We start from the raw sequence: 15,199 nt of genomic DNA on the forward strand, positions 1-15,199 counted from the left end.
AGTTTAAACACAAAAACTAACACTGTTGGGTAGAATTGTTAAACATTATGCATTTACGTGGCAAATCACTGTGAAAACTACTACATTTGTTAAAGATTATTAAAATTTCATTCCTTTAATTAACAGAAACGTTATTTGAAAAATCAAACATTTTCCTTCCTCAATTGTCTTTTTCCACAATTATCCAGACCTGGAAAGTCTCAAAAGCAAAATCCAAACCTTCCCACACTTTGTATAAATCATGTATGTTACCCAAAATCTAAAAACCAAAAAATGATTGATCAAAACTCAGACTGCTTCAATATACGGTTAATGACAACGCTTCAAATCACTGAAATAACACGTTCCACTTTTTATTGTAGCAAAACGTTTTGAAGACCAAGCTGCTGAGCAGCTCCACATCGAATAAACAAAATCTTGAATTTAACATTAAATCTGCAAAATATAAAGATAACAAAAATTTAAAAAAAATAATAATAATACAGTTAAAATCTCACAATGAGGTTTGGTTCATGTCCTAAATAAATTCTTAGTGATTTCATGGTGAATCCTGATTGGTTGATGCAATTTAGGTCAGAATATGTGATGCTCAGGCTCAAACCAACAACAATTTAGGTACATTTATTTATATCTAATATACATTTAGTATTTTAGGTTTAGTTTCTGGTGCAAATATCTTTGTACACTTGAAATAAGACAAAACTAACTTACAAGTAACTTTGTAGCAAGACATAGAAGCTTGTTATAAGTAAAAAACTTCCTTGCAACTGCAACCTTTTTATCAATATTAAGGAATTATTCCATTAAAACAAACTCCTATGTTTTGCTAAAAAGTTACTTGCAAGTTAGTTTAGTCTTACTTTAAATGTAGTCAGATATTTGCACTAGAAACTACACTAAAATACTTGGGAATATTTTTGTGTTTTTGTGGCGTAAGCAACGTTTCCTCCAGGTTTATAACAAACCAAACAAAAAATATGTAATAAAATAAATATGTTGTGTAATCAGTAGCTTTCTATTTTGAGGCCAAACCTGAGATACGAAGTAATAACTTTCTTTAAAATCTCAACATTATATGAAATATCTATACATTTTTATAAAAAAAACGAAAGAAAGCTAATTTTATTTATATAAAATAAATGCTTTTGAATCTCAGTCATGCTCGCTTAAAACAATTTTCTGCTTCCTGCCAATTTAATCTACTGACTGAAACTGATCTGAGTTACGGCTGAAATATTAAACTGACTGCTTCTCGATTGGCTGAATCGTCAGTGATGTCATCCGAAGTTTAAAAAAAAAAGTCTCAACATCTCATTGGCTGGGGCTATGCTGTCAGTTGATTGGCTCGTAGCCCGCTCCTGAGGATTCCCGCTTCTTCGCTATGAAGACGAAGACTCCGCCCCCCAGCAGGAGGACGATGGGAATCCCCAGACCAGCCGTTAAGATGCCGATCACCAGCGGGGAGAACGAGTCAATCGGAGGGGAGCCGACGCCCACCAGCATCGTCCTGAGAGAGATGGAATACGTCGATTTAACGGCAGACGGATCAGAAACACTAAATAAAAAAACAAATAGATGAACTAACCAGCTGAGGAACATGGTGCTGTTGTAGTAAGGTTCTCCAGCTATGCCGAAGCTAACGTTCATCCCCATGGCTGCTGGGTCGGAGTAAAAACCTTTAATCAGAGCCGATGAAGCAGACGTCGAGTTCCCGCTCTGCTGCCGTGGATCGGAGTTACGGCACGGCGTTGCGTCCTCCAGGCTCGGACGGGACGTCCGGTACGCCACTGGCTTCCACTGGACGAAACCCAGGATGTCCGAGCCGTTGTTCGGTGAAGACACCCACAGAGACACCTGAAGGAGAGAAACTACACCCGGTTAAAGAACAGCAGAGACGGTCAGTTTACACCGGAATCCCCGCCTAGTCACGGTTCAGTATTCACAAAGTTTTCTGTGAAATGTGACTCTAAATAATTCACGGAAAATTCACTTGATCACATTTTTTTACGTACAGAAAATTTTAAAATGCTTTAAAAAAAAAGCAGCATGGGAAGGGCAATACTAACAACAGGGTTGCCAGAAATTCATGTTGATAGAGCCAGATATTGTCTTATATATCTAATTTTGAATCCCAAATGTCATCGGCTGTGATAATTCACAACATTTTTGGTAGTTTTATTATATTATGACCAGAACCAGATCCCAGTAGGACTGCGAACAACTTGACTCTTTAAACACAATGAGACTTGAGTTTAAAGTCTTTTTTTAAATCATGATGTTGCCATGGGATTTCTGCCTTACAATGTGACATTTGATTAACCAATGACTGATTACTGATCATGTCACCTTCGTCAGATTCTAGAGATTTCAAAATAAGTTAATATGTGCACTAACACAGCATTTTATTACAACTTTTGTGCTTTTCTGCCACACAATGACAACTCAGCCCAAAAGTGGATCTCAAAGGGTTTCCACACCTCATAGTCCAGTAGACTCTGTTCAACTGGAGACCAAAATTGCTACACTACATTGTGTCAAACCAACCAAACCCTTTGAAAAAAACAGTTCACCTCCTCTCCTGTGGTGGCGCTGCACCAAGAACTACTGAAAGAAACTACGTGAAAACCTCTGAAGAAGACATGAGTACAACTTCTTTCTTCACAAAATGTAAAGAAAAATGGAGGAGCGTCAGATTTTAGCAGTAGCAAGATTTCTATTTTGACTGATTAAAAAAACCCATGTCCCATTTCTCCCTCTAGCTCTAAACTCACAAATTTATTTTTGTTGTATTTACCCAGAATGCTCTGTGCTCTAGTCCACTTCCTGTTTTCACATATGCATTCGAACCGCAGTAGAATTCACTTCAACCAAACCGAGACCACGAGTTCCAGAGTTTGCTTCTCTAGTTAGAGTTCGATTAGGCATTCACATTCCCCAAACGGATCAAACTTTCTAGATTAAAGAACTAGAGTTTGATTAATGTCAAATTTATTTATGTCGTACTTTAAAAACAGGTTTAAAACTGCACCAAAGTGCTGTACAAAAAATAATCATAGAATAAGCTGAAGAAAAAGATAAATAATATAAATAAATAATAATACAAAAAATAAAATAAAACATCACAACAGAAGAGTTACAGTAGACCATTAAAGCAGGCCATCGTTTCTATATATACTAAATATTAAAAAATTCACATTAACGCTGAATAAAATGGTAAAATATATATAAAATCAAATAATGCAAACAAAGAACTTTAAAATAAAGTTTTGTCACCTGGAATATTGAAGGTGTGTACTCGTCGTCGATGAACTTTCGAACTTCCACTTTGTTCAGTGGATAAGCCCCGCCCACCGCTTCCAGCTCCAACATGAACCTGGACGTATTGGATCGGGGCGGCAGGCCGTTAAGCCACACCTCCAACTGGGAGGAGTTAGCAGAATGGAGGAGGCGGGGCTCAAGGTCAACACGCCCCTCTGAGCCAAACACAGACAACTGGAAAACAAAAAGGTTAGGAAATTTAAGGCAACATGAAAACCCATCTCTGGCACTTATTAAATAAGAATAAAAATACTGCCTCCATCTTATGAATATCACTCAATTTTGAGTCATAGCATGACTCAAAATTGACTTTCCTATAAATACATTATAGGAAAGACAAGAGGGATGATGAACATCTACATGAAAATTAAATTATATTTTAATATACCAGAATTATGTCATAAGTATTATTACATTAACAATAATAAGAGTTCAATATTATTTGTGCACCACCATATATTTATGAAAAATATTCATAAAAAATATGGAATCATTCTAAGTCAATTTCACGTCACATAATTATGGTATAACTATGACATAATTAAGCTCCTGTATTTCATAATATAAAATACTTAAGCCATAATTATGAGATAATATTTCATAGTACAAGAATTGGGGTCAAAACTCATTTATATTTAGAAAATAAGTCAAATTTAAAAGCTATTTATTAGAATATGCATCATTTCTATGACTTTGTCACAAAGTCATAAAAGCTCTGAATTTTCCCTTAACCATCCAGAGAAATAGTTCAACAACAACAACAACAATAATAATAATAATAATAATAATGTTATTGTTGCTCATTGGTGTGACTGTCCTGGGTTGTCCCAGTGTCCCACCTGCAGGCAAAGCGACCCATTGCCGGGCCGTGGGGGAGACCCGCACAGCGTCGCGGTGGAATCGGACAGGTTCATCCGAGTCCAGATGAAGTCCTTCAGCTCGTAGGCGGGGAAGAAGTTGGATTTTGCCTCGGCTGTGTCGTTTTCATCATCGTACTCCAACAGCTGAGAGAAGAAAAAAAAAAGGTTTTCCAGTGAACACACAGTCGGGTTTGTTCTACAAGGGTAAAGACTGGTTCTGACCCGGCTAAAGACAACGGCGGTGCTGTACAGGACGCTGCTCTGCGGCTCCACTGTCAGGCTGCCGCTGGTATTACGAGCCAAAAACTCAGGCCAGTTCACCTGAAAAACAAACATTTAGACACATTTAGATACCAGAGGGGTAAAAAAAATAAATAGATGAAAGATATGACTTATTCTGGCTTGACATTATTTTTGCTCTTGATTTACTACAAGAGTAAACAAGACACACCTCATATTCCTCATACACCTCATTTTAGTTAGCGAACATTTGCAATATTAAATATTTATTAACATGCTTTCCATGGTCTTAATTAAAAAATAAAGATAAAACATTAATGAATAATTAGTTTCTTACTCACTTTAATGCCAGTCAACTTTTTGATGAGGATTTGTTGGACTTATGTGAAAAGGTGAAACATGCTAACTTTACTAAGCTTTGTGCAGTGATAGAAATAAACTAAGTACTTGTATAACAATCAGATATTTAATACTGTGACCACCCAATAAAATAAGCTAAATTAGCTAGTTAATGTATAATAATTGTTTTTTAAGCTGTTCAGTGCCAATGAATTTTGCCCAAACCTTGACAGTAGAGGAAGAAGAGTTGGTGTGAACGATCAGCAATGTTGGCGCCCCTTGGCTGCAGAACAGGAAGTGCAATGTGTCGTTTCCGCCCACAGCTCTCACGTGAAGGAGCTCACCGCCAGAGGGCGTCGTGTTCGGGTACAACTTCACAGTAAGCTGAAGAACAGAAGAAGAAAACAAATCAGCTATGATCAAACAGCAGCACTGATCATGTCATTAACAGTTTATAGATTACAGTATGTTAAGATTGTTAAAGTCAGTGCAATTATCTCGTCTCTCAGGTCACATGAGTGTTGTTTTTAATCAAATTAAATCAGTATACTGAGTTTCATCCTGCTTTTCCCACACTAATAACATTCTAAAAAAATAAATTTAAAAAACTAAACAATTATCAAGCAGGTTTTAACGAATCCCATTAAAGAACAGTGAAAGATTTAAGTCTAATTTTCTGTTTAATAAAAACTTTCACTTCCTGTTTCTCGCTGCTGTAATTCAGCCCTTTAAGGCAATTAATTTAAAACATATTCGGCTTTTGGTTATTTCATTACCTCTCTTTTGTAAGAATCTCCTCCGATGAACAAACTTTCACACGAACTAAAAACACAAACGACTAAAATCACGAAAACCCGGCCGATCCCTGCAGCCGACATCTTTGTTGTGACCGTTGTGTGGTGAGTCACATGACCGCCTGCTTCACGTCAGCTGACTGCTAGAAGCCCCGCCCAAATCGTCATTACGTCAGCTACTGCAGGAAATGAAATCTAAGCAAAAATATTTCAATGTTCCGTTGTGATAGATTATCTACTGCTGCTATTAGCTAGTCTAACACAGCGGTAGATAGATAAGATAACTCCTGTTAAGTTTTGTAATTTTCTAAATATGTAAAATTCAATTTATCTTCTAAATCAAACTTTTTTTCTTCTTTTTTTTTAACACAAATTAGTATAATCTGGTAATAGCATGACTGGAGATATCTAGCTGAAACTACCACAATTTGAAGTGTAGGCTGACTCATTTTATATATATTTTTAAAGGTTAAATAAATAAGGAGGAAACATTGAAATACCAAAAATTAAATCTTTGGTGAATTCAGACAAATACTGAGTCCTCAAAGATGCAGTAACTTTTATAAAAACTATTCCACTTATTTGTTGAAATAAAAAATAAGTTAATCACTATGTTGTGAAAATATGGTATAATAATTTGGAAAGAAAAAAAATCAAGCTTATCTGAGTTCTCCCTGGGCTAACTAGAAATAACCAATCAGAACCAGGAGGCGGGTCCTACTGCTGTCAATTACCCAAAAAGTGGCACTGCTGTCCTCTCCTGAAGCTAACATAGCCTGTTGTGAATGCTAAAGCTAGTTAGCATGGTCACAAGTGACAAAGAAGCTCATTTAGCAGCTTATTCATGAGAATGATAGACAGCACCAAGACTCTCCTCTTGGCTCTAATTGGTTAGAGCATTTGTTCAGACAGCAATAGTAGCTTGACTTCTGATTCACAGTTGTATTTATCTCAGCAGACCTCAGGATTCTTTCTCTCCAGTTTGTTTAGATGCATAAAAGCTTCAGGCGCGAAAAGAACCAACAGAACTCTAGCGAAAATAAACTTTAACATCAGGGGTGCTCAAGTCCAGTCCTCAAGAGGTACCGTCCTGCAACTTTTAGATGCATCCTTACTCCAACAGGCCTGGATCAGCTCTGAAAGTTTCAGGATGGTAGTTCCCCAGGACTGGACTTGAGCACTCCGGTTTTACATAAACAAAACCAGCAGACAGGTTCAGGTTTCAAAATTTGTTTTTATTAAGTTTCAGCGAGTCATCTGGTCCCCACACATGCATACATACAGAGTTTAAACACACACATCCACTCACACACACACAGCTGGAGTGACTCCGATGTTCTGGGTCAACACGGATCCAACTGGACCTACTCGGCGCCCTGTCCTCCCATCTGCTCGTCTTTGTCCTTCTTCTTATGACCAGAGACGATGTCGTCGATGCGCAGCAACAAAATGGCCGTCTGTTTATCACAGGAGAGAATGGTAAGAGTTGAGAGTAATGAACACCAGTGGCGGTACTGGTTCTGATCGGGCCGCGGTTCTGACCTCCACTGCAGTCTTGTAGGTCTGGGCCTTCACGGCCAGTGGCTCCCAGATGCCGAGAACGGACATGTCAGACAGGCAGCCAGTTTCTCCGTCGACGCCCCAATTCACACTGTTCTCCTGGGTGTGTTTGGCCTGAAAAGACATGGCGACCTTTAACCCGCTGAGCTCCACAGATTTAAAAAGCAGGCGAGTTACCGTATGTTCCAGAATATAGGTCAAAGGTTGTTGTTGTTTTTTTAATTTTGGCTGGCCCTGTAACATATTTATGCGTTTTTCCTGTTCATAATGCATTTTCTGACTGATGCACTAAATATTAATTTATATTGACGGACACAAAGGATTAAACATAATCGTTAACTAATTTAGTAATTGATTAATCGCTAATTGGTGTATACAGACTCAAAAATAGGAAATTTTGCTTTAGAAAAAAAAAAAAAAACATACTCAGAGCTGTAATTAAGCCAAAACTGTACAAAAAATATATACATTTTGCATTTAAGATAACAAAAAATAAATTCTAGTATAAAAACTCTTAAGTGGTTTAAATGAAAAATCTGCAGAATATGTCAATTTTTAAAATCTGACTAATCGTCACAATAGATTTTCTCAGCTCTAGGGAGGCTATTTATTTGGACTTTTACCCTCAGTGATGTCAGCACTCTGATGGTGGACGCTCCACAGTTCTGGATCAGGGTTCGGGGGATGACCTCCAGCGCCTGGGCCACGGCGCGGTACGGCCACTGCTCCACACCGGTCAGAGCGCGGGAACGCTCCGTCAGATGCTTCGACACAGCCATCTCCACAGCGCCGCCTCCTGGCAGCAGGAACGGCTCAAGCAGCACATTACGGCACACCTGCATGGCGTCCTGCAGGTTCCTCTCCACCTCCTGCAGACCGCAGACACAGTTACAAAACGAACCAGTCTGCCAGGCTGATATAACAAGTGGGCTGCCGCTCTCACCGCCAGGATCTCCTTGCTAGCTCCTCTCAGCAGGATGGTGCAGGCTTTCGGGTCTTTGCACTCTGTGATGAAGGTGAAATACTCATCCCCGATCTTTTTCACCTCGAACAGCCCCGCCTTGAGGCCGATGTCTTGCTCACGCAGTTCATCTGTCCGGCTGACGATATGAGCGCCACACGCCCTGATGAAGAAAACATTTAAAAGTGATCTATCATTGTTCCTTAAACAGGTTAGGAAAAAGTCTATGGGGTACACAAAACATGTCCATTACATCTGGTCACGGCCCCCAATTTAACGTTTACTATCGCATGTGAAAATGGCTACAAACAAATATGAAATTATACAAATGTATTACTTTGAAAAGCATCAGTGGAGCCTCCTGCACAACCAACAAGAATGCAGTAAGTGGTGTCCGTGCATTAAGTCGCCAACAAAACACTTGTCTTTTCCAGCAGCGATTTTGCAACAGTAAAACCAGCTGAAAAAAGCCAGAGCTCAGCTTAGGTTGCTAGGTAACAGATGGAATTCTGCTGAGGTTGCTAGGTAACGCTGCAGTGCTCATTGAATGCGACTTAACATTTCAAAGGTTTTTGAAACGGCTCATTTTCCAGTCACCAAAAAACATTAACATATTACCAAAAACCGCCTGGGTGGTGTTTTATTTTTTTTAAGCGCCTGGAGCATAAAAAAACATACATTTTGCATCATTACATCCACTTCTTTCGGAAAGTTTTCATTTAATTTTTAACTGCTTTTCATCCTGGAGATATGATCATCTTATTGACTTCAGACGCCGTGGAAAAGCTGAAAGCAGAAAGCAGCGTACCTGGCAATGCGGTTGTTGTCAGTCTTCCTCACACGGCGGATGGCGGTGATGTTCGCCTTCACCAGGTAGTGCTGAGCCAGATCTGAGAGAGAAAAAAAAAACACGTTAAGACACCAGAGGAGCAGAAACGAAGTCACATGTTCAGGTGTGATGGGTTCTGGTACCTGAGATGCCTTTCTCGGTGAAGACCAGATCTGGCTTGAGGCGGATGATGTCCTCACAGATCTGCTGGATGTACTCTTCCTCCATCTTTAGGATCCTGGCAAAGTCTTCCTCCTTGGTGATCTCGATGTCAGTCTGCAGGAAACCATATGAAATTATTTTCATATAAATGAGTTCAGAAAAAGAACATTTTCGAAATGCTTTAGATCCATTTCGTTTTGGTATGGTGCGACAGCTTTTTATGCATTTTCACGGATCTGCTACTGATTACATTATATAGTCAATTTGTTAAAGTTATTGAAGTTTTTTTGGGGGGGGTGAAGATAAAACAAGATAGCATTTTTTAAAAAGCAGTTGCACATTAATTAGCATTTTGTAGGCCGATTTTCTCCATTTGCCTTTGGAAAATATGGATTCTTTTTCACTAATGCACTCTACAACAAAATCGAAGGGACAACCAGGTTACTTTTTTTTTAGTGCCATGATTTTACAAAATCATAGTTTCAAGTAATACTAGATTATGTAACATCAGTCAGGACCAGACTGTTTCGGAAGTCCAGTGGAAGTCGACTCTCATCCAGGCCATCAAAGATGAACAGAACCTGGAGGTGTTCAAAGCTGCACATTTCTTTAGTTGTCGTATGACAGGGGTGTTCAAAGTCAGTCCTGGAGGGCCGGCATCCTGCAGGTTTGAGTTCTCTCCCTGGTTTAATGCACCTGGATCAAAGGTGCGTTAAACCTTTGAAGAAGAACATGTTAGTGTTCTTCTTAGAAGACCTAAGAAGAACACTAACATGCTGAAAAGGTTGTTGCTACCACCAGGGAGAGAACTAAAACGTGCAGGATGCCGGTCCTCAAGGACCGACTTTGAACACCCCTGTCGTATGAGAATGATATAGTAACAAAAAATAATCTAGTTAAGCTTTCTTCTCATTAAAATTACTTTTTTTTATAAGATATTTTTCTGGTATGATTGGATCTTTTTTCTGCTATTACAACTACTGTATATTCCTGTAATTAAACAAAACATCTCATAGCTTGTCATTTGTATTATTTTTTATTTATTTATTTATTTTTTTAAGAAAAGAGCGAGGGGGGAAAAATCAATTAAAATGCCTGGCTATAAATGTTTACCTGGCTCTCGCCTTTCTTGTACTCCAGAGAACAATCGAGCAGGATGATGCGAGGGTTTTTGATCATCCGTCTCATCCTGGGGTGAGTCACGTCTTTGTTGATCATCACGCCCTTCAGCACACAGGAGTCCTCGATGATCCCACCTGGAACCTGAACGCACCACAGGAATTAGAACAAGATGTAGCTTTAAAGCAGCTAAAAACAAACTGCAGTTATTCTGAAAATGCTCCTCTAGTGATCTGTTACAAAGCATTCAAATTAAGATGTTAAAAAACAAAAACTAACTGCAAGCACAATAATTCAGTATTTTTGAATTGGATTGAATTTTCTACACCTCTAAACCTCCTGGTGTTTTTACAGGCTGAGTGAATCCTGGCGGTCTCACCTTCTCCACCTTGGCGTACTTCTTGATGTCAATCTCTTTGCGTCCGTTCTCCTCCAGCTCGACGGTCCGAACGGCGTCCAGCGCGATGCTGCAGGCCAATTCTGACCAGCGGCTCAGAGCTTTGGTGTTGATGGCCGAATGAATGATCTTCAACATCATGGAGCGATCTGAAGTGTCCACTGGGGTGCTGCAGGAGGAGAGACAGAGGGTTGGTGATCTGCTTAAAGGTCACCTATTTTGCTTCCTTGAACAGGTTGGCTATACAAAACAGCATGAAACCATTCCTAGATAATGAAATTTTAGTCTTTTCAGATCTGTTTTAGGGCATCTTTTCCCTTTAAATCTAAATAAGCTGCTGCTGGCCACGCTCCCCAACTCAACACTTACACTCAAATATGGAAATGGCTGGGGAAAAAAATGCTCAATTATATAACCATACATCTTTGAAAAGCATGAGTAGAGCCTCCTGCACAACCAACAAGAATGCAACAACTTATGACTGGTAGATAACACATGTCTTTTCCAGCAGCCATTGTACAGCACATGCTTAGAATTGTCATGATAAATTCTGCTGAACAGTAAATTGTCCCAGAAGTTATTGTAATAAATTATAATATTGTTGTTTTGAGACCATTTTCAATTAATATAATGGCATAATAATGTAAGAACACATTCTCAAAGATCAATAACTTTAAATTCTAATAAACATTTAACGCTGGAGCTGGAAGACATTTTAAATATCCAAAATAAATAGACAAAAACAACAGATACAACAAATAAAATGAATTATAAAATGTCTGTAAACAAAATTGTCCTTCAAAAGAAGTGCCAGCTGAGACCAACCATCAGAGTGAAAGCTTTTTTCATCCAGTTTTTAGTAGCAAGAGAAAGAGAAAAAAACTAATCATACAAATGGAAATTATAGAGTTTGTTTTAATTTATCATGTGATTAATTGATTTATTGTGACAGGTCTACACATACAGCAGTAAAAGCAGCTGACCAAAGCAGCTCCAGTTCTGGAGCTCTGGTTAGGTTGCTAAGTAACAGGCAGAACTCCACTGGGGTTGCTAGGCAACGGCACAGTGGCCCTGGAATGTGATTTAACAGTCTGGAGGTTTTTGAAACAACTCATTTTCCAGTCACCTAAAAACATATTACCAAAAAATTACTGTTTTTTTTTTTAAAGCATTTGTTTTTGGAAGCAGGAGAGATCCAAAGGCCTTACAAAAATATGCAATTTGCGTTCCAGGTGCCCCATTGTCCTAAAGTTTTAATTTTATTTTTGGCTGGTTTCCTGCTAGAGTTGTGACTGAGAAAAGATTGTGTCTACCTGACTTCCTTCAGGGTTTCCAGCATGTCCTCCAGAGCCTGCCTGTAGGCGCTGATGATCACCGTCGGATGCATCTGCTGCTCCAGAAACTGCTCAGCGACGGCCAACATCTCTCCAGCTGGGACACAAAGAAAAATCATTGATCAAATCACATCTGTTTTTCTTTATTAATATTATTGTTTTAAAGCGATATTCTGTGGATTTAAAGAATCTAAATCCTTACCCAGAATGATGACTGAGGTGGTGCCGTCTCCCACCTCTTCATCCTGCGTGCGGCTGATCTCAATCATAGACTTGGCTGCAGGGTGCTGCACCTGAATCTGTTACCACAGAGATTGATGTTAGGAAGAAAACAAAGCCAAACATCCATGTTGGACATTTCCAATCTGTCCAAGCTGAGGAAGTCATCAGTGACCCTGACCTCTCTGAGGATGGCGTTCCCGTCATTTGTCATGACGATTCCTCCTGTGGGGTCAAGTAACATCTGGGAGGAAGAACATGGAGGATTACTGACCACTGCAGAGAATGGATGTGATGACGATGTTGGAGCACACTCACCTTCATCATGGCCCGCGGGCCAAGGCAGGTTCTGATCACATCTGCAATGGTCTGAAATAAACTGGGACGTTAAAGACAGAACCACAAACCAGAACCGTCATGACGTTCAGATCTGTAGTGAACAGATTCACCAGCTGCGTTTCCATCACAAATGTAAGCAAAACTTTTTTTTAGAAATTTCCGTGGTTCCGTTAAGTGAATTTATTTTGAAACGTCAAATTGCACAATTACGTGGTCAATGGAAACGCAGCTAGCGTCTGACCTTTAAGAAGCGGCTTGATGTTTTAGGAGAAATATTTAGTAGAAATCCACAACACTGTGGTTCAAACTGACCTTTGCAGCGTTGATGTTTCCTGTCTGGACTTTACGTCCCGACTCTCTCTTCACGTTCTGATCTGGAGGGAGAAAACAAACAGAGATATTAACAAGCCTGGATGATGTGGCATCAGGATGAAAAAAGTTAATTTAAGATTAAGGTGAGTAGTTAAGACTTTAGCAAGGTTTCTGCAGGTTTTACCAATTTAAATGTAAGACTTTTAAAGACTTATGGATGAAATTTAAGACTTGGTAAGGCTGGTGCTTGACCACCATATTTTAAATTCACTAAACCTCCAACTTCAATGCTAATAGTTGTAGCTGCACTAAACCTATGATAGATGCATTAAAGCTAACTAGGTACCATGGGTAATTAGCTGTACAGCTAGTAAGCGGTAGCCTTAACCGTCTCAATGTCTGTAGGCTCAATCTTATGCCTGACAGAAATGTCCCACAAGAAAATAAAACCAAATGGAATATACATGATTAGTTAGTGTCACCATAAAAAATATAATGGTTGTGATCAAAGTACATAAGGCCAACTTTAAAAATTTTTTTTAAAACTTAAGACATTTTAAGGCCTTAATTTTAGCTACATGAATTAAAAGTTATTTTAATTATGTGCAGTCACCCTGCTTTAAGGACAAAACAAAGTATTAATTTTCACATAACAGCAGAAAAATAAAACATGAAATCTTGAATATTGATGAAAAGCAATATTCTGCCAGATACTGCATTCAAGCAGTCATACAATTACGATTTTGCTCTGATTACTATAATTTGATGTGGTTAATCAATCTTTCTCATCATCACAAAGTCTTCACAACAATTTTCCGCTGCGTTTCGGTCACTTAAATCCTAAGAGAACAGGATGTCAGTCCTATCCATTTTATTAATAAAGGACATAATTTTTTATTGCTGTATAGCAGGGGTATATAGAAACAAGACAATAGTAAAATAAAAAGACTAAAAGTAGAATAAAACATTCTAAAAATACTACAGAATTATAAAATAGAAAACACACCAATGGTCAGTTTGTTGGATTGGCCAGCAGAGTAAAAAGGTATTGTGTGAATGATTTTAATAAATATTAGATAACATAAATGTAATAACTAAAGATATATTAATTTAACAACAATAGGATTTATTGTAGCTTTTCTGTGTCAAATTAAAAGCATTTAGATTGTACAATATGATCTGGTTTCAAATTTTTGTGCAAATGTAAACTGCCTGGTATTTATATTAAAGTAAAATTCAACTCTGTCTCATTTTTTTCACTTTCTATTTTTGATTTGATAGTAAAATTGAAAAACTGAAAAAAACAAGTGTTTTTTAAAATCAAAAACAAATTGGAGAATAGAAAATTTACTTTTTCATTGTTGGCTGTCGATTGAAGATGGTAATAAATGATACAAGTATACTTCCTATATTAATCAAATTAAAAAAAATCTATTCAGTAAAGTAGCTAAAATATTATACACCGGTATATCAAAACAATGCTTTTCCTAATAATGTAAAATAGCTTGGTCGCATTAAATAAAATACCCAACACAATCCAGTACAATACTGCTTAGACGTTTCCTAAACCAGCCAAATTCCTTACATATATTAACAACATACCAAAAACAAAAATTATAACCGTGTTTAGAGCTCAATGTTTAGTACAAATGCATACAAAGACGTGTATGTCTGTCAGTTTTCAGCCTTACAGGCACATGTTCATGCTGAGTAACGGTGACAGTTAGCTCGATTTAGCTTAGCCTAACCTAGCATCTCCCTCACGCTTTTCTTCGCCTCTAAGCTAAAGATGCTAACACCGGCTGGGTGGAGACGTTCAGTCTGGTGATGGTCGTGTAGCTGGAGCTAACGATGCTAACTCTAACCCGCACTGAGGAAGTGGCGCCGTGATGCGAACAGCACCAGCCTGGTTAGCACATGCTGCTGCTTAGCCGCTTTGTGCTTCAGCCGCTCCGCTCTGAGTGTTAACGCCAACAAAATGAGCGGAACCAGAACACCAGGCGAACAATACTTCTAACCGAAATAATAAAAACTTAACTTTAGGTGAATTTCAGTACTTACTGAGCACTAAAACCTGCTGGCCGATCATTTTTGACAACGTGCACCGGACAGCAGCCGCCTGGAAGGTTCTGGGAGGTACGGCGCGAGGGAGGGTCCGAAAGGGTGGACCCAAAACCTGACCAATCAGCGACGAGAATTAATTTGATTGACACATTAATCTACCAATAGAGTGAATGAAATAAATTTCGCACGCAATCCGCCTTTTAAGGAGAAAATCTGTACGAGACCCCTTACAAATTGTATTAAGCTGTTCTTGTTTTTCAATATATATACTTTTAAAAATGTTTTTGAAGTAATAAAGATATTAACATTATTTTTGACACCACCACACGCACATTTGTCCCGGTAAATTAAT

General features: G+C 38.5%; 2 protein-coding genes across 2 annotated transcripts; both read right to left on the reverse strand.

Moving 5' to 3' along the window:
* Positions 1 to 845: 845 nt before the first annotated feature.
* glmp (glycosylated lysosomal membrane protein) lies at positions 846 to 5,678 on the reverse strand. Its single transcript, XM_005805526.3, has 7 exons — positions 5,534 to 5,678; positions 4,983 to 5,141; positions 4,401 to 4,499; positions 4,158 to 4,322; positions 3,274 to 3,492; positions 1,586 to 1,854; positions 846 to 1,507 (listed from the first exon to the last, which is right to left on the reverse strand). Exons 1-7 carry the CDS (start codon positions 5,633 to 5,635, stop codon positions 1,333 to 1,335), a joined length of 1,188 nt encoding a protein of 395 aa, XP_005805583.1. The 5' UTR covers positions 5,636 to 5,678; the 3' UTR covers positions 846 to 1,332.
* A 1,087-nt stretch (positions 5,679 to 6,765) lies between these two features.
* On the reverse strand, positions 6,766 to 14,931 carry cct3 (chaperonin containing TCP1 subunit 3). Its single transcript, XM_005805489.2, has 14 exons — positions 14,845 to 14,931; positions 12,784 to 12,845; positions 12,451 to 12,501; positions 12,314 to 12,376; positions 12,116 to 12,212; positions 11,893 to 12,010; positions 10,562 to 10,748; positions 10,177 to 10,326; positions 9,045 to 9,177; positions 8,881 to 8,962; positions 8,055 to 8,235; positions 7,735 to 7,980; positions 7,094 to 7,225; positions 6,766 to 7,008 (listed from the first exon to the last, which is right to left on the reverse strand). Exons 1-14 carry the CDS (start codon positions 14,870 to 14,872, stop codon positions 6,916 to 6,918), a joined length of 1,623 nt encoding a protein of 540 aa, XP_005805546.1. The 5' UTR covers positions 14,873 to 14,931; the 3' UTR covers positions 6,766 to 6,915.
* Positions 14,932 to 15,199: the final 268 nt, after the last annotated feature.

This window comes from Xiphophorus maculatus, chromosome 13 (genome assembly GCF_002775205.1).
Source record: "Xiphophorus maculatus strain JP 163 A chromosome 13, X_maculatus-5.0-male, whole genome shotgun sequence".
NCBI classification, from domain to species: Eukaryota; Metazoa; Chordata; class Actinopteri; order Cyprinodontiformes; family Poeciliidae; genus Xiphophorus; species Xiphophorus maculatus.

What these genes read in the sequence shown, in the direction of transcription:
- glmp (XM_005805526.3), bottom strand. Translation starts at nt 5,635, where the DNA reads ATGTCGGCTGCAGGGATCGGCCGGGTTTTCGTGATTTTAGTCGTTTGT. An exon ending in CTTCTTCCTCTACTGTCAAG is followed by an intron (nt 4,500 to 4,982) that starts GTTTGGGCAAAA and finishes TTTGTTTTTCAG; the next exon opens with GTGAACTGGCCTGAGTTTTT. An exon ending in CCGCCGTTGTCTTTAGCCGG is followed by an intron (nt 4,323 to 4,400) that starts GTCAGAACCAGT and finishes TTCTTCTCTCAG; the next exon opens with CTGTTGGAGTACGATGATGA.
- cct3 (XM_005805489.2), bottom strand. Translation starts at nt 14,872, where the DNA reads ATGATCGGCCAGCAGGTTTTAGTGCTCA. An exon ending in CCAGCAGGTTTTAGTGCTCA is followed by an intron (nt 12,846 to 14,844) that starts GTAAGTACTGAA and finishes TTCTCCCTCCAG; the next exon opens with ATCAGAACGTGAAGAGAGAG. An exon ending in GACAACAACCGCATTGCCAG is followed by an intron (nt 8,236 to 8,880) that starts GTACGCTGCTTT and finishes TTTCTTCATCAG; the next exon opens with GGCGTGTGGCGCTCATATCG.